Genomic DNA, 19,285 nt, shown 5'->3' on the forward strand with positions numbered 1-19,285 from the left:
CAACGACGTGTGGGCTTGTGGCTTCCTGTCAGATTGACAGGGATTTAATTAGCTCTCAGACCGCCACCCCATGATGATATGTCACACTGCGGAGTCGCTAATTAATCACGTTCCGTTACTTCAATCAGCTCGTTGAGCTTTCTCCCGTTTGAGCGGCGAGCTCGACAAGTTGTGACAAGTTAGCGAAGCTGACGAGTTAACAAAGGCACTTTACTGTCATGAGGTTGGATTCCACTATATCTTGTCAATGGTGGACAGTGACGAAGTACATTTACTTGAGTACTGTACTTAAAGGGAAATTTCACTTAAAACATTTTTTGGGTCATCTTATTGTCTACTCAGGCTTTTGTGAGCACCCCGGACAGTTTTTAAGTTGCTTGATTCAATGTCTAGATAGACAAACCCATTATAACTTCAAACTCCATTTTAACCATGTTAGATTCATCGGAAACACCGGTCCTTGGTTCTGGTGACTGATATTGTCCTAATAATACGTGAGGAGACTATGTTTTTTCAATTACTTTTTTTTCATGTATTTTTTATATTTTCTTTGGAAAATGAAATAAATTAAATACAATAAAAAACGTAAATTAAATAAACACAGCCCCCTCACGTAGGCCTACTAGGAGGGCAGGATGAGTCACCAGAACGAAGGACGGGTGTTTTTGATCAACCTAACATGTTAAAAATGGAGTTTGAAGTTATAATGGGTTTGTATAGGAAGGGGGCGTGTCTGATAAAATGAATATCAAATATCTAAATACTGAATCAAGCAACTTAAAAACTGTCTGGGGTGCTCACAAGAGTCTGAGTAGACGATAAAATTACCAAAAATGTTTTTGAAAGTGAAATATCCCTTTAAGTACTTATTTTTTTGTATTCGAACTTGAATTCATCTTCTTCTTGACCTGACTTAAGTATTTGTATTTTCGTATACTTATGCTTATGACCATCAATCAATCCACTTCATGTCTAAGAAGTATACTTTGACTCAAGGAGTTGAGTACTTTGTCCACTGAGTCAGAAACTATCATAAACTGAAGACAGCGATATAAACAAACGATTAACAATATTATTGTTTTGTATTTTTATATTCATGTCCATTAAAATCAATGACATGACCTTAATCCAACAGAGTACTTAGGTAAGTAGACACAGGCAGTGCATGCTTCCATTGACAAAGCTAAAACAGTATACTTATATCAACGCTATCATAATGTATATATTTACAAATATGTACATTCGTTTTTTACATTATTCTATTAATAAATGCATTATTTAAAAAGAAGTCCGGGTTTTCTGTGGAAGTATAGCATAATACACTGGGGGGAAAAAACTTAACTGAGTGTACAAATGGAACTAAATTGACTCTTAAAGGACCACTTCACCCATTTTCAACCTTATCTTCATATAATTGGTCCTCACTAATGTTCGTTATAAGATGGCACCATTTCTGTCTAATCACTCATTTTAGTTAGTTTTCATCAGTGAAAAAAGGTAGTAGGAACTACAGCCATTCTCTTCCTGGAAAGTTAGATGCTGAAATAGAAGCCATTGTTCTTGCTTTAATTCAAATAATAATAATAATAATCTGAACTGTCCACAGCCCTCCTCTGAGACACAGACCAAATAGACAAAACTGGTACTATCTTAAAAAAGCATTAGTGAGGAGCAAATATCTGAAGATGCATGGAAATGGGTGAAGTGGTCCTTTAACCATTTAAATCTCATATACTTGATTGACCGGGGTCGCCCAGGGGTCTATACTTGGTCACCTCCTTTTCCCCCTCTACACCAAAACTCTTCAGCGAAGACAGCTGATCTACAAGCTCACAACACAACGCGTTGTGAGCATGTAAAACGGTCATTTCCGCCGAATGTGCGCTTATTTTCGTCAAATATTCGCCTGTGACATGCCCAGTCGAATTGGGACACTAGGGTTTAAATGGTTTAAGGGTCCATTTGGTTCTATTTATAGCCTCAAACTAGTTCTCAATGTGGGGTCTAGGGACCACCAGGGTTCCATTTGTACACTCTCAGAGTTAAATGAACACTGCAAATTTTACAATGTAGTTTGGAGAGGAAGGGGAAAAATTGTTCCATGTGTACCCTCTCAGAGTTACAGACCCTTATGGGTCCTGCATGGGTAGGAGACCCCGGACCACATGTTGAGAAACAGGACTAATACTCAGGGTTTTCAAGGTGTAGTGATTGTAGTGAGCTTGTAGATCGGCTATTTCTGGCCAAATGTTCCCTTATTCTATGACATTTCTCCAGAATCGGGACTCGTAGGGGTTTAAATAGTCAAAGCGTCCATTCGGTTCCATTTGTACCCTCAGAGTCCGATTAAAAGGCCGATACATGCTCCTTTCTGGCGTCGGAAAAAAAAAGTCCGGTTCGGACAGGCTTTCCGAACTATAGTCCAGAGAATCTGGGGGTGCACGAGTTCTGAGGAAAAAAGTTCAGAGACCGCCCATCAGAAGTTCGGAATGACGTCAATTCGCAGTTATATCACCTCCCTTTCCCAAGAAAAGTTTGGACGTCGGAAGGAGCACATATTGCCCTTAACACCCAGGTTTTTTATAGTTTTATTCTTTACGACGCAGCGATTGTCGGGGCGTCACACCGTGTCCGCGCCGGTGCTGGACGACGCCTGCGACAGGCGCGGGTCGGACGAATCCATCTCGTAGCGGTAGTGGTACCCTTCCCACACCTCCCGGCAGGCGTCCCGCAAGTCGTACATCCTCTTCTTGATGCCCCGCCGGTTCAGGTAGAGAACGAACAGGAACACCAGGCCCACGAAGCCCAGCACGATCCCCAGGAACACGTACGACGTCTGCAGCGCCAGGTCGGCCCCCGGCGACGCCTGGTGGCAGCCCAGGGTCGGCGACTTGGCCGCCGTCGCCAGCGACGTGTTGCGCATGTCCGCCGGGAAGGAGCACGCCAGCGTGTCGGCGTCGCTTACGCGGGGCCCCCGCCCGCCCCGCGACCCGTTGTTGAGCCAGGCGGCGAAGGGCTCGATGCCGCAGGTGCAGGTCCACGGGTTCTGGCCGAGCAGGAGCGCGGCGGAGGCCGGCAGGGAGTCCAGCTCGCTCAGGGCCTCGTCCGACATGGTTTTGAGGGAGTTGAGGGACAGGTCCAGCTCCTCCAGGCCGTCCAGGCCCTGGAAGGTGGCGTTATGGACGGCCACCAGAGAGTTGTTGGAGAGCTGGATTGATAGAGAGAGAGAGGTTCAACTTTATTATCAGCAATAGGCTTGTCACAATTATTACATAATCGCCTAATCGCAATTATTTGAGTTAATCGCAATTATTTTGCATAATCGTCATGATTGTTGATGTTGAAAAATGTTCATACATTTTCAAACCTTTTTCGAAAATAGAAGAAACACTGTGGCCCGGTGTAAGCCTTTAAGTTATTTGTCATAAATGCCCTGTGCAATTTTTGATTGCGAAGCCTAAACGGTCAAACGGATGTTTCAATGTTCAACGCCAAAAACACAATGAAATCGTTCATCGCAATTTTTTGTGCGACAATTCATCGTCAACTTAAATTGTAATTGTGACAGCCCTAACAAATACCAATGACGAAGTAAAAGGCACGTAAAACCAACACAGCAACTACAGTCTCAAGAGTTATACAAAAAAACGAAGCTACTTCAGAAATCTGTATTAAGACCAAACCACATGATGACAAAACTGTAAATGACTCAAGCGCAAAACAGCATTGTCATAGGTCCGTTTAGCCACAGGCAAGTGGCCATATAGTCTGCGCAGTGTATTCAGTGCTTGTTCATTAGCATGATGGCGGGCAAAAACAAGGTACTCCACTCCATAGTGTGGCTGGCAAGGCTATAGGCTACCGCTTGCCTGAGAGACCTTCATTGATCCGGCAGGGGAAATTCAGTCGCCAGAGGGCAGCGCAGCAGTTAAGTACAGATACAGAGGAAAAGCAGTACTGTAAGAGTAGCGACACAGCAGCTAGGAGTAACAAAAACACACAAGCACAGTGTCGTTATTAGGGTTGGGATCCTTTAGAGTTTTAATGATTCCAGTTCGTAACGATTCCCTCTTAGCGGTCTGATTCCTTAACGGCTCCCTTTAACGATTCCTCTATTTTTTAAAAATCTATATAGTTTTGCCCTTCATTATAATTTGGGATGACACAAACTCAATCATACTAACAATGTATGCATACTATTGTAGTGGTTCTCAAAGTAAGACACCATAACGACCAACCCTAGTCCGAGTCGTTATGGTATCGATGGAATACAGTGATATCAATGCAAGAATTCCTGTTCTCAAAATGCAATCGAACATATATTAACTCCTTGAGCATCTTGATAGTGGAATCCTCTGCATCCCCCCGCCCCCACCCCTCCTTTCCCTGTAAATATACCTTATGATTCTACTGAGATTCATCCCAATATGTTTTGTATTGCATTTGTATTGTGTATATCGTAGGCTATGTATTTTAAGTTTTACTGATGAATTGAGTACAATGGAAATCTTGTTCATAGTATTCCAATCAATCAATCAAGTGTCAACAGTTTTATAAGTACAGTAATCTCTCAAGACAGATTCTGCTAACAGCACCACAGCCCTAAACATATAGGCCCTCATTTATCAACGCAGCGTATAAACCGGCTTATATTTTTCCATATATTCGGCGTACACCAACGTCAAAGTCACATTTATCAACGGATCCTACACAGCCAATCCTGGCGTACATCAGGTCGGAGCTTTGATAAATCTCACGTCTGAAAACGAGCGTCATTTAAATAACACGCCCTTAAATATTCTCAAAACGCCCCGATTTTACGACATGAAGAAGAATCAGAATACGACCAAAGACATCAAAAGCCAATAAGAAAGAGTTTCCCCCGATCGCCTCGCCTCGCTGCCTGTCAAGTCACACACACACGCACACGCACACGCCTCACCTCTCTCTCTCTCTCTCTCTCTCTCTCTCACTCACACACACACACACACACACACACACACACACACACACACACACGCCCAACTGTGTCTTTCATGTAATCCGTAGCGGTACAATCTTTGTCACTTAGGCTTGTAGCCTACATGAATGACATATTATGATACCAATCACATCGCCATGAATGGAATACGTTTGTATATTAATTTATTTAACCCATACCGAGCAGTGCACAAGCAGTCATGTAGGATATTCCCCGTGAGACTCGGACGGGCGGCAGTCATTCCGCGGCAGTGATTCCGCCACGTTAATAAGAGATTGGAGCGTCGGGTTTATATCCTTAACCCAGCCAGGTTGTAGACTTCGTAACTCTCTATGACATAACTCCATAACATAGGACAAGTTACTGTAAGTTTGTACACCTCACTGTCCATGAAAAGATCGTCGGCAGTCCCGACCGCGGGACTCCCGAGTCCCGACGCAAAAGCGCTCGTATATTTTGAAAATAGCAGATCTACAAGCTCACAACGCGTCGCGATGCGACCCGTTTTTGAGCTTGCAGATCTGCTATTTTAAAATAGCCAATGCAACTGAATGACTGTTAAAGCAGTTTGTTTAAATTACTTTATAAAATGTTATATTTTCACAGGGATTAATTATTAGTGTGTAGATATACATTTAGGAGTGGATTATGTGTCCAGATGCCTGTCAGACAGTCAGACAATGCTGCTCCGCAGGTCTAGAATGGAATAAACGGGCGCAGCCAACGTCAACAACTGGTCTCGACCAGACGTGAGATCTCAGTGTACGGTAGGATGAAGCCCACGTCAGGATATATTGATAAATGCCGAAAGGTGCGGTGATCTCGCTCTACGCCCATTATTTGGGCTGCACCGCGTTGATAAATGAGGGCCACTGTGTTGTTGTTAGTAGGAATCAACTAGTGCTTGGGGGAAAAAAACGTTCATTTCAGTGAACGAACGATTTCGTTCACGTTCACGGCAATGATCCGATTTGTTCAAGTCTCGTGAAAAACAACTCAACCGCACCGCTGTCTGTCTGTCGTGGGAACAGTTCTTTTGAACGTATCGATCATGAACGACCCATCACTAGAATCAACACAGAAGCACCTAGGAGGAAGTGGACTAAGAAAGGGGAGGAGCCAAACCAAGTTCATATTTCTACAAAAAAAAGGAGGTGGTGCCCCCAGAGGCAAAAACAAAGGAGATGTTTTACTATTTTTTTCAAAAGATTTTGTATACATTTTATATATATATTTGTTTACTTTTGAAAAACATTCTACATAATGAGTACTTTCTACTTTTGGTACTTTAAAGGGGAATTCCACTCATTTTCAACATTGAACTATGTCTTTAATACACCTTAGAACTGTTGTGTGGAAATAAGAAAAAAGCCCCCCCCCCCTCTATGTTGCCTAGAACTGGATAATTGATTGAGGTCATGTGATCAGTGACATACGCAAGGTGTGCTTTTGGCTGAGGGGGCGGAGCCAAAGGTTTCCACACAACAGCTTTAAGGTGTATTAAAGACACTGACATTGTTAAGTTCAATGTTGAAAATGAGTGGTATTCCCCTTTAAGTACATAAATCGAGCACTTTTTCCACCACTGACAGCAACCACACACCCCCCATACCTGCAGACGCCGCAGACCGCCCAGGTGGGAGAAGGTGTGGGTGGGCAGGAAGATCAGGCCGTTCCCCGACAGGTCCAGGACCTGCAGGCTCTCCAGGGAGCCCCATCGCAGCGAGGAGGCCAGCTCCGTCACGGCGGAGTGGTTGTACAGGGCCCGCGACAGGTTGAGCTCCCTCAGCGAGCTGTTGTTGTGGTGGGTGAGGATGCTGAACGCCTCCGGGTGAATGGAGGCCAGCTGGTTGTTGCTCAGGTCCAGGGAGCGCAGGGAGCGCATGCCGGAGAAGGTGTGGGATTCCACCTCCCAGATCCTACGTACAAAACGAAGGAGGGGTAGACAATGTAAGAGTTTAATAGTGGTGGGAAAAAAACGTTCATTTCAGTGAACGAACGATTTTGTTCACGTTCAGGGTAATCTCTCAAGAACAGATTCTGCTCTGCGTTGGAATCTGTCGTGAAGGCTCGTCATAACATGTACGCACTGGGCTACAAGTGGGCGTGCCTTCAGATCAGGAAGCAGGCCGTGCTTTACCCAATCAAATGTAGTGGGCGGGATTCACGTGTCCGTCGATCTTTCCCCCTCGAAACAAACCCAAACTAATTTAACAATAGCGTCCGCGGAGCAGACAAAACCACGTAAAGATATTCACATTTTAACTTACTCTTTCATCATAGAAACAAGTGGGCTTATAACCAAAACGATCCATGTTCTCTGGGAGAAGTGGTGTTAGTGTTCCGTGTAGAAATATTGTTAGTGGGAATGAAAACATAGTGGCACCACCGGAAGTGAAAGCTGAAGGCAGACCAAAACCCTGGTTTCCTTTGCGCACGGGTGCTGCGTCGCCATTGTCCCAGAGCCAAGTAAGATAGTACAAACAGCAGAGGGCGCTGTTTTTCATTCTTATTTGGTTCTGGGTTCCCAGATTGCGTTCAGGGCAATGATTTGTTCAAATGATTTGTTCAAATGATTTGTTCAAATGATTTGTTCAAATGATTTGTTCAAATGATTTGTTCAAATGATTTGTTCAAATGATTTGTTCAAATGATTTGTTCAAATGATTTGTTCAAATGATTCGTTCAAATGATTCGTTCAAATGATTCGTTCAAATGATTCGTTCAGTAGCGCTATTTTCTTGTGAAAAACACTATCGCGGGAGCGTTATTATTACGTCGCGCGTACAGCCCGCCCTCCCGTCCTGTGTATGGGGGGAGTTGATGGGGGTTATGAACGATAGCGTGAACGTAACAGTTTCAGTAAGTGAACAAGCTCGTTCACGGCAATGAACCTGTTCTTTTGAACGAATCGATCATGAACGACACATCGCTATAGCTTAACCCGTTAAGACCGGGAAGGGAACGCATGCGTGTCATTTAAAGATTTGTCTTGGGCTATTCCAAAATAGCAGATATAAGCTCATATGCGGGTGGGCAGGAAGCTATTTCTTTTTCGTTTTTTTTATCCCACGATTTTGTAACCCTTTTTCACCCGGTGCCAATTATCTAAGTGATCCTAGGCACTACACTCCTAGGCGGGTGCAAATATGGTTTGACCCCCAAAAAATTGGAACAAAAGGTTTCTCAATGGTTTATTGCAGTATCAGGTGTACTTAATAACATATCAAAAGTCTCCGAAATCTGATCATTAGAAATGTCAAATTTCCAAGATGGCCGCCACCAGTTCCTTAAAAGACCATTACTCCTTCATTATTTGCCCTACACAAGTAATTATGGTGCCTAACCCCATGTTTTGGTGATCTAAGAATCCAATTAGCATATACACATTATAGTCAAGTGATTATAAGTACAATTAAATATTGAAGCAATTGGTTATAAGCATATTTAACAATGTAATTGGACATTTCTCCCTTTTCTACACGCCATAATGTCCAGGATTGGTGAATTCAGCAACTATACATGTAATTCACATTCTGTTGAAGCTTTCAAATTTTCTTTGGATACCAATAAGGAATAAATGCATTATTACTGGGTGGTACTGTGACATTTGTAAAAACATGGCTGCCAAGTGATAGACTGGGAATATTACACAAATCTTGGAAATGTCTTCACCAATTTGTTTGTAAAGGTGTCTGGTTCTAAAACTGGGGGTCCCCCAAATGATTTTGGGGGGTCCCCAGATGGTTAGCTTAATGTGCAACATTGTTTTCTCACTCAACAGTAAACAAACAGGGTGTATACAGGGTATCTGCACATTTATAAAGTTACAATTTAATTACTCTTAAGACTATATTATCTATATATATATGATCTCAAATATTAGGTAAGAAAGAGGCAAACATTGTGAAAACAGCCGATGTACAAGCTCACAACGCTACACTCAATAGCGTTGTGAGGAAAAAAATTGCCACTTGTGGGCCTAGAGAGGGTGTGCAAGTCATCACAGAGCTATCACAACATATATCTAGTGTCTTCTACTGGGTGTCTAGGCAGGGGTGGTGGAGGAGTGTGGCGTGGATAAGGTTCAGATTTGCTTGTCACAGACATCTCCTTATTCCTGTGAGTAGTTGTGTGAGGTTTTAGTGCAAAATTAATTTCACATGTCTTTGTTTTGTGATTGGTACTGCTGGCAATAAGCTTGAACCTTGATCTTTTTTTCTGGATAATTGTAACAGCAAGAAGGTACGTATAGGGGACAGCCCATGACGCCCTGGGCTCCAGTCTCCACATAGAATCCCAATCTAACCGACCTCCACGCCCATAAGGGGCTGTGTCCCTGCTGCTATCCAACAAACAAGCATTGCTTTCGGCATACACCAATTTTTTGTTCTGGAGCTGTTCTGGAAAGGGGAGAGGACGCTCTCTCATTTCTGTTCTAGGTTTTGCACATCGGACATGATCAGAAGCTCAGGGTCTCCTTGGCTCCTAACTTTGCTCTTCTGTGCTCCAAGTGCCCAGGGAGCAATCCAGTAACCCCCATACTCCCTAGACCAGACCGACCCCGCATACTCCCCTCTGTCTAGGCACCCAGTTCTGACAGCTCTACACTAACCTCCATAACCACCCTTCTTTGCACACTCACACTGATTGCCTTCCTAATGTGTTAAAAAGTTCTATAAACATCTATTCAATGTTTTTCAAAATCGTGTGTCTACAAGATGACACTGCACTTGTCCACGAGAAAAATAAATATTCTCGTGTATGTAGGGGAGGAGTTATGAAGTTCCTGTGGGGTGGTTAAGGGGAGGGGTGCGGAGAGATTGGTTCAAAATGCAAGAAATTGTTTTTGGGTGGGGTGTATAGTCAAAGATGAATTTAGTTTGGGCAATATTGAAAACAATACTATATTGCAACTGACAATATTCTCTGCCACCACCTTCTGCAAATTGTGACTATTAGTTGTGTTGTGTTTTGAGGATATCTTAAAGCCTTGATCCAGTAAAAAATAAATATGGACATTTATTATATAATTAGTTAAGTTAACTTGAAACGGGTGACCATTTCAGAGGGTGTTAATGGAGTCTCAAACAAAATATAGGATTTCACAATTATCTAATTGTATCTCTGCAATTTGGACAAGTCCAATGGATTCCCAGGCCCCCAAAACATGGGGTTAGACACAAAAAGTACTTGTCTAGGATAAATAATGAATGAATTAAGCTATTTTAACGTTGTTTTGGCCATCTTGGACGCCATCTTGAAAATAACACCTTAAAAGTGGTCAAACTTTGGTAGACTTTTAGTATGTTATTCAGGACACCACATACTACAAAAAACAGTTGAGAAACCTTTTGTTCCAATTTTTTTTGGGTAAGGTGCTTTTTTTTTCATATATGCACCCGCCTATCCCCCCACCAGCCTAGGGAGCCCAGAGCCGAGCTCATGCCTCCTTCAATGCATGAGAGCCAACTGACCTTCTCGTCACCTGACAGGGGGGAGTTTCCCCGGTTGGACGTAGCGCGTGGAAGGAACACGTTATTCCAACGAGTTCCCTTCCCCTCCATCAGGTGCCCCGGCTGTCATGGGGGAGGCGGTATAGCAACCAGGATTACTACATGTTTTTGTGAGGGCATTAACTACCCTAGGAGACACAGGGAGAACATACAAACTCCGCACAGAGTAGGCCCTTTCGCCAACCCCACCTAGGGTATGGGCGCTGATGACGTGGAGGAGAAGACACGCCCCCAGCGCCTACAACGCTGGTGGAATCGAACCCAGGATTTTGTAACTCAAATCTTTGCTTCTGGGGGTCCCTGGAACAAAATGTTTTACAAATGTTCGCTTTAAATATTATGTTATATTAAAAAATGTGCACAAATGTGTCATCTAAATCCTAAGTTTTCTGAAACACGTATGTTTGCTGTAATCAGTGGTTCTCAAAAGTTGTTCACGTGAAGGATCCCCAAGATTATATGTATTTGGCCTCGGACCCTCATCTTAAAATATTTAGTTCCAGGGACCCCCCAGAAGCAAAGATTTTAGTTCGAAAATGTTCGCTTAAGAAACATGGGCCTGGACCGCTGGTGTAGCGGTCCACTGGTGTAGCGGTTCAGGCACCTAGGCTAACTTTTCGTTTTTTCGTAAATTAATGCCCTACCTGATCAAACCACAGCGCCAACACAAAAGCGTCAAAAGTAGCAGATCCACGAGCTCGAAACGCAGCGCGAAGCGTCGCGTTTTGAGCTTGTAGATCCACGACAGAGGTTTCGTCTCTGTCGCGGAAACCTCATATGTCCAAAACTGTTGCTTTTCAGGATTCAAATTCAAAAACATCAAAAGTAGCAGATCTACAAGCTCGAAACGCGTCGCTTCGCGCCGCGTTTCGAGCTTGTAGATCTGCTACTTTTGATGCTTTTGTGTGACTCTGTAGTATGAACAAGTAAGGCGTTAATTTACGAAAAAACACAGAAAGTTAAAATATGGAGATAAGAGGTTTCTGTCCGACAGCAACGATATAGAGGGAGAACAATAATGCTGGCCGGCTGGTCGTAACTAGAACGCAAACTGGAGAAGGTGTGAGAGTCCGCCTCCCAAATCCTACATGGTGGGACACTCCCACGGGGGAACAGATTAACCACTTAAACCCTCTGTTCGTAAGTGAGACGGACCTGAGTTGCAACTGTACTTGGTCTGCTCTTTTCTTTCTCTCTTTTCTTTGCCAGAAATAGCAGATTTACGAGCTCACAATGTGTTGCGATGCCTCACATTGTGAGCTTTTAGATATAGCAATTGTTTTGGGCTAATTGGGGTTCAAGTGGTTAAAGTCAATGCAGTTTGATTGATTGATTGATTGATTGATTGATTGATTGATTGATTGATTGATGTTTTTATTGACAAAGAATGCATATTGTCACTGTCGGGTTGAAACCTCGTACGTCCAAATCGTTACTTTTCAGGAAATTGATCCAATGGATCAGTCAATGTAGTTATTAGTCACAAGATCTTGCTAATAGGCTACTTTTACTTGGTTCAATATTTATAAAACGCACACACTTAACCACTTTCACTTTGCAAAATTAGCAGATCTAAGCTCATACATCGAGCTTGTACATCGGCTATTGTTGCTAATTATGTGTGAGAAATATGGAGATATGAGGTTTCTGCCTGACAGTTACAATATCATTTTGTACAAATCTGTCAAAAGGATACAACACACATAAAGCTTATTTTCAGAGTGTAAATAGGCTACTTATGACATCCATATTAGCCTATGGACCCTTACAGGTCTGTAACTCTGAGAGTGTACAAATGCAACCAAATGGACCCTTAGGCCTTACAGGTCTGCAAAACACTGAGGATTTTACAGTGCAGATTTGGGGTCTCAGATATATACATGGTATCACATGGGGGTCCAAGTGGTTAATGTAAAAGTTCCTATCCCACATCCCCGGACCCCCTGTTGAAGACTCATGCACTAGGCTACATGATGTACACAGTAGCCTATATATTGTGTCAAATCCTCTTCATGCTCCATGGCAGGGGTTCTAAAAGTGCGGTCCGGGGAACATCCAGGGGTCCTTGAAAGGATTGCAGGGGGTCCCCCAACCAAATGAAGAGCATCAAAATTCAGATTAACCACTTCAACAGTTTTCTTTGGACATTTGAAAATAGCACATCTGTTTGGAGATCTGCTATTTTTGCATGCATACATGGTTCTCAAACTTTTGTCATGTCAAGGACCCACAAATTAATATGTATTTGGCCCATGCAAGAATATATGTTTTTTGAATCCAATATGTTTCTTCTTTTTTTTTTTTGCATGATTTTTGGATAACAGCTGATCACATCGCAGCACATTGTGAGCTTATAGATCACCTATTTTCAAATATCCAATGAATCTAGATGTTAAAGTGGTCAAACTGATTTTAATGCTATCATTAATTCATTTTGCCAGGGACCCCCTGGAACCACCTCAAGGACCCTGGACCCCTGCATGGGGGCAGGGGACCCCACTTTGAGAACCAATGGTTTTAAGCCTAAATCCCACAACTGCAATCCAATTGTCCCCCCTATTATTGCTTTTTAGGGAACAAGTTGACAACTGTGGTGGTGACATTAAAACAATCTCCCCTATTATTGCTTTTAGGGACAATCAATCGTGGCAGTGACATAAACAAAAACAATCTCATACCTGTTATTGCTCAGCGACAGCGTGGTGACATTGTCCAGCCCGCGGAAGCTGTCGGGTCCGACGCGGCCGAGGTGGTTGCCCGTGATGAACAGGTTCCGGGTGTACACCGGGATGCCGCGCGGGACGCTCCGCAGGTCCTTGGCCACGCACTTCACCGTGTGCGCCGCCTCCGAGCACTCGCAGCGCGGCGGGCACGACGCTGACGACGCCGACGAGGTCGTCGCCCGCGACGCGTACATGGAGAGCGAACACACCACCAGTGCGCAGAAGACCACGCGCTGTTGCGCCAGCGATAGCAACAATACCGGCATTTTTTTATTGTATTTATTTTTGCGTATAATATATCGTGGATGTCCAAAATTGTTACTTTTTGGGATTCAAATTAGCACCAAAAAAATAGCAGATCGACAAGCTCAAAACGTGCTGCTTTGCGCCGCGTTTCGAGCTTGTGGATCTGCTACTTTTTGGATGCTTTTTGTGTGTGACGCTGTAGTGTGATCAAGTAGGGGTTAATTAAAAAAAATAAAAATGTTTGGAGATAAGAGGTTTCTGCCCGACAACACCACCAACAACGATATATATATAATAAGCTTATACGATGCTGCAGCAGCGATGATGATGCCGACGATGACACTGATGGACGGTTGTGGCGATCATCGGAACGGATCGGGGGCTTGTTGAAAAAACTTGCGTTTCGGGTTAGCTCAGGCTTTCTAATAATACAGTCCGTGTTGTAGACGAATTCATCTCTGATGATGATGCTGCTGTCTGACTGGAACCCGGCTGTTTGTTCTTCTGTTCTGTCCCGGTCTGGGGGTTCGCTAAAAAAAACACCCAAAAACCTAAAGAATCTTCAGTCCTATAGATGGATGGATGGAGAGGAGAGGACAGGAGTGGGCTTCAATCAAAACCCTCAACTTTGCGTTGTTCTGTGTGTGTGTGTGTGTGTGTGTGTGTGTGTGTGTGTGTGTGTGTGTGTGTGTGTGTGTGTGTGGACTGGGAGAGGAGGATTGTGTGAACTGATTCTGAAGCCCACCGGCCACCGCCGCCGCCGCCACCACGTGTGACTGGTGGTGGGGGAGGCAGGGGAGGGTCTTATTTCCATGAGAAAAAAGGGAGAGGGAGGGGAGGGGGGTTCTTTTCTTTTCTTTCTTCTTGGCGGAACGTGGCTTCTCTTTTTTATTTGATCCTCCTCGCCGTTTGGCAGGAAAGCATAGCTGGGGGGGGGGGGGGGGTCGCTTTATTTTCTCTCTCTCTCTCTCTCTCTCCCCGACCATCCCCCCCCCCCCCCCCCCCGGGCCCCCCTCTCTACAATGAGAAAATTAAAGGAGTATCCCGTAGAGAAATAATGGAATCTCTGCTGTGGGCAGTGGGGATAAGGAAGAGGTTTGATTATTTATTTTTTTTCACGGCCACCTCTATGTCTGTCTGTCTGTCTGTCTGTCTGTCTGTCTGTCTGTCTGTCTGTCTGTCCGTATAGAAGTCCCTGTTAAATTAACACTGGGGATTGTTTTGCTTCAACCAAGATTATTTCAACGCACGTACACGCACACGCACACACACACACAGACAGACAGACAGACAGACAGACAGACAGACAGACAGACAGACAGACAGACAGACAGACAGACAGACAGACAGACAGACAGACAGACAGACAGACAGACACACACACACACACACACACACACACACACACACACACACACACACACACACACACCAATTAGTCCACGGAGCACCATTCAATACCAGTTTTATCTCTGGGACGGACCCAAATTTACACACTGCTAAAATGCTAATTTATTCATTTATTTATTGACTTTTACACAGACCCGTAAGGGTCCATAATATATTTGGATCTCTGGGTGGTCCCCCATGGACCCCACGTTGAGAGGCAGAGAATTAAAGTATTAATATTTAATGTGTTTGTGTGCCGGTAGTAGTGGGAGGGGTCCTTGAAATGGAATAAAGAGGGCCCTAGCCTAGTCACTGGTTTAAAACCAGCTCAATACAAAGGTTAGTGGCATGATAAAGTAGGTTTATTGCCAAAGCAAAGTGTCAAAATAAAAACAATTAATAACTAGAAAAAGTGCTGCTCGGAGCACAGGTCTCCGCCAGCCGCCAGGTCAGGTAGGTTATGAGTAATATAATTTTTTTTTGCAAAAATCTGCCTCCTGGTGGCGCTATAAAAGGGCAATGTTAAAAGGGTGGCAGTTGTTCCTCAACGTAGTCCAAAAGTGTGTGCAAAGTTTCACCGCAATCGGACGCTGCGTTCATGATTTGCGGCATTTTGTTCAAAACGGGCCACTCCTGCAAAAATCTTAGCCAATCAGGATGGAATATGAAAAATCAAACAGATCCGTCTTGATCGAATGACTATAGAGATCATGTGTACCGATTTGCGTGACATATTGTGATAAAATCTGAAGGAGTAATATCTTCCTCTGCCTAGTGGGAATGTGCGTGCAATATTTCACGGAAATTTCACGCTGTGTTCATGATTTGAGGCATTTTGTTCAAAACTGAGCACTCCTGCAAACTTTGGAAGCCAATCTTAGCCAATCAGGATGTTATATGAAAAATCTGAAAGACCCGTTTGGTTTAATGACTATAGAGATACTGTGAACCGATTTGCGTGATGTTTGGAAAAAATCTGTAGGAGTACTATACATTTTTTTTGTTGTTGCAAAAAGCGGCCTCCTGCTGGCGCTATAACAGGCCCATGAGGTTCTGCTCTGGGATCCAGGGAGTGTGTGTGCACAGTTTAGCTGTGATTAAGCCAACGGTGCCGGAGATTAGCTGTTCACAGATGGAAACACACACGGATGGACGGACGGACGGACAGGGTGCAAAACATAATCTCGGCCAGGCCGAAATAAAAAACGTAAGAAATGTACGTACAATTGAAACGATTACAGCTTAATGTGTAATCAGAGCTGTGTACTATTGTAGTTTACATTTGTGGTTTTTCTGAAAATCTCGAAAGTGTTCGCGGCCCACCCAATGTTAAGTGGTCAGTTGGGTGGGCCGCGTGCATTTTTCAGAGCATGTTTATTTTAATGAACGATCGATCAATCAATCCGTTATGTTCCGGCTTGGATCAATGCAACATTAATATAGGCCTATACTTTAAGTTCCTATTCATCAGTATCACAATGAAAACTTATTTTTTCCAGTTTTTTTCTTACATACATTACATTAAAGGGATAGTTCATCCCCAAAAGGACTTTTTTTCTATCGATTAGTCACCCCATGGAGACTTCAATTCATGGATATTCTTTTAGTTTTTGTCACATTCCTAAGTAAAATTTTATGACCGGCAGCGGTTCCGGTAGGAGACTCAAAGAGTCTCCTTCGTGTCTCCTACCGCTACCGGAACCGCTGCCTACTGGTCCGCTGGTCATCAAATTATTGGCTTAGGAATACGACGAAACCCCCAAAATATCCATGAATTCAAGTCTCCATGGGGTGACTAATCCATAGAAAAAAAGTTATGTTTTGGGTGAACTGTCCCTTTAATATTATCAGTAAGATCATAGTGTTTTGGGATGCCTCAAATAGTATCCTCACGACCCAACCATGGGGCCCCAGCCCACAGGTTGAGAGTCACTGGACTAAATCAGTTATAGGCCTGTTTCAATCCCACCCGAGGTGCCAGGTGGGGGGTTGGGGGTTACAATCCGAGTCCTTTGATGTGCGTTGCTAGAGTGTCACTGTGATGTGTTGGAGAAGAATGCTCAACAGGCACATGAGTGACACTTTGACCATTTGAAGTCAGTGTTGCCAAGTCCACTTATTGTAAGTGACTTTGGGCTTGTCACTTGCAGTGGTGGAAAGTAACTAAGTACAATTATACTTAAGTACAATTTTGAAGTATTTGTAGTTTACTTGAGTAGTACCAATTTCCAATACTTGTACTCCACTACATCTCGGATCCAAATATTGTACTTTTACTAGACTTATTTATTTGAAAACATTAGTTACTAGTTACTTTGTAGATTTTGATTATTATTACAAAACCTGCATGAACCACTTCAGCTCCGCATACATTTCGGCCATTTGAAAATAGCCGATCTACAAGCCCACAATGCGTTGCGATGCTACGCATTGTGAGCTTGTAGATCTGGTATTTTCAAAAGATTTGTATAAATTTGAAAACTTGAAATGGGACATTCTGCACAATGAGTACTTTTACTTTTGGTACTTTAAGTACATTTTGATGCCAATACTTTTGTACTTTTACTCAAGTCAATTTTGAATTCTGGACTTTTACTTGTAACAGAGTATTTCTACATTGCAGTATTGATACTTTTACTTAAAGCAATTGAGTACTTTTCCCACCACTGGTCACCTGTAAATATTGGTGGTTGTGGTTTGCGTTTTTTAGGGAATGTTTCGAAAATGTTGTTGCTTATTTGGGCTTGCTGTCTATTGTTTAAATCAGTGGTCCTCAGACTTTTTCATGTCAAGGACACCGTAATGTACATGCATTTGTCCGCGGACCCCCATCTGAAAATGTTTTGTGCCACGGACCCCTGTACAAGATTTGTGTATTTAAATTGTTCAGAAAATGTTCCACATTGTTCACATTTTTTATATTTCTTGTTTTAAATATATAGCTCACAACGTTGTAGATCTGCTATTTTCAAATAGCCGACGTATAGGTTTAAAGTCGTTAAACTGATCTGAGCTATATTAACTCATTTCACAATGTGACGTGTAGCAGACGTGTTGTGAGCTTGTAGATCTGCTTTTTCTTCTACTTTTGTGTGAAACGGTATTGTGTGACAAAATTAAGCATTAATAATAATAGTAATAATAACAAAAAAATACAAGTTGAAATATGGATATATGAGGTTTCTGCCTTTATTACCATTCTTATGAATATCTGCAATATCTGACCTGTGTGTATATGTATAGGCTAATACAGTATGTTTCCACTGTAGTCATATCAGGAATATTTGCATATCTGACCTGTTTCTATGTTATTTCTTCATATTTCTGTTGCTCTCTTTCATGAAAACTACAAATGATGGCAACAACTATATTTTCATCCACTTCTTTACACCAGTAAACCTGTGATGACATGAAAAACTCTTACACTCACTTTTTTAATACAATAATAAACATATTTATTGTTTATTAAAGTTAAAATAAATTCATATTGTTCACACAGTAAGTTTCTTTAAAAAACATTCCTATGAGCTTATAGGTTTATATATGCAGCATAAAGGATGTACCGTTCCTGACGGGCAGAAACCTTGTATCTTCATATTACAAATCTTTATGTTTCTTTGAATTATTCCTAAATTCATGTGCTACTTCAACATACAAGAGTGTTGCACAAAAGTATTGAAAATAGCCGGTGGTGGAAAAAGTACTCAAATTCTTTACTTAAGTTAAAGTACCAATAGAGCACCGAAGTCTGACGTAATTTACACATCCTACCTGGGTCGCGTTTTTCCCCCTCGTTCTGAATCCCATAGACGTGTTTAATATCGCGTCAAATAAGAACTGTGTTCCAAAAATAAACACATGACCCCGACGGTTTGACTCTTATGGATATGAAGCATCAACTGACGGTGAGAAAACGCTAATGTTACTTCCGACGAATTAGTTACATTTTATCCAGAAACACATTGTTTCAAATATGAGTGACTGACTATCATAAACGATACAGAACCTCCTCCCTGACAATATTGCCGAGACAGCTTGTGTATTTTTGGACCACAATTCTTATATGAGACGATTCTAAGATGACCCAATGTTATTCTCCATAGAGAAATTACTTTACGAACCAGGGGATGGACGAGTGACGTCAGGACTGTACTATACTGCAATATAAAAATACTCTGTTACAAGTAAAAGTCCAGAATTCAAAATTTACTTGAGTAAAAGTACAAAAGTATTGGCATCAAAATGTACTTAAAGCACCAAAAGTAAAAGTACTAAAATGTTTGAAAATAGCAGATCTACAAGCTCACAACGTGAGCTTGTAGATCGGCTATCTTCAGATAGCCTAGGTATAAAATAGGGCTAAAGTGGCTAATGTATTCATTATATCATAATTTATATCTGAAAAATAACAAGTAACTAAAGTTTTCAAA

The 19,285-nt window shown here is 42.5% G+C and overlaps 1 protein-coding gene across 1 annotated transcript; it reads right to left on the reverse strand.

The window, feature by feature from the left end:
* Positions 1-1,544: 1,544 nt before the first annotated feature.
* tpbg1b (trophoblast glycoprotein 1b) lies at positions 1,545-13,542 on the reverse strand. The gene is made up of 3 exons (XM_080441449.1): positions 13,176-13,542; positions 6,594-6,900; positions 1,545-3,208 (listed from the first exon to the last, which is right to left on the reverse strand). Exons 1-3 carry the CDS (start codon positions 13,484-13,486, stop codon positions 2,621-2,623), a joined length of 1,206 nt encoding a protein of 401 aa, XP_080297575.1. The 5' UTR covers positions 13,487-13,542; the 3' UTR covers positions 1,545-2,620.
* Positions 13,543-19,285: the final 5,743 nt, after the last annotated feature.

Source organism: Gymnoscopelus braueri, assembly GCF_963280865.1.
Source record: "Gymnoscopelus braueri genome assembly, chromosome: 11".
In the NCBI taxonomy this organism is placed as follows: domain Eukaryota; kingdom Metazoa; phylum Chordata; class Actinopteri; order Myctophiformes; family Myctophidae; genus Gymnoscopelus; species Gymnoscopelus braueri.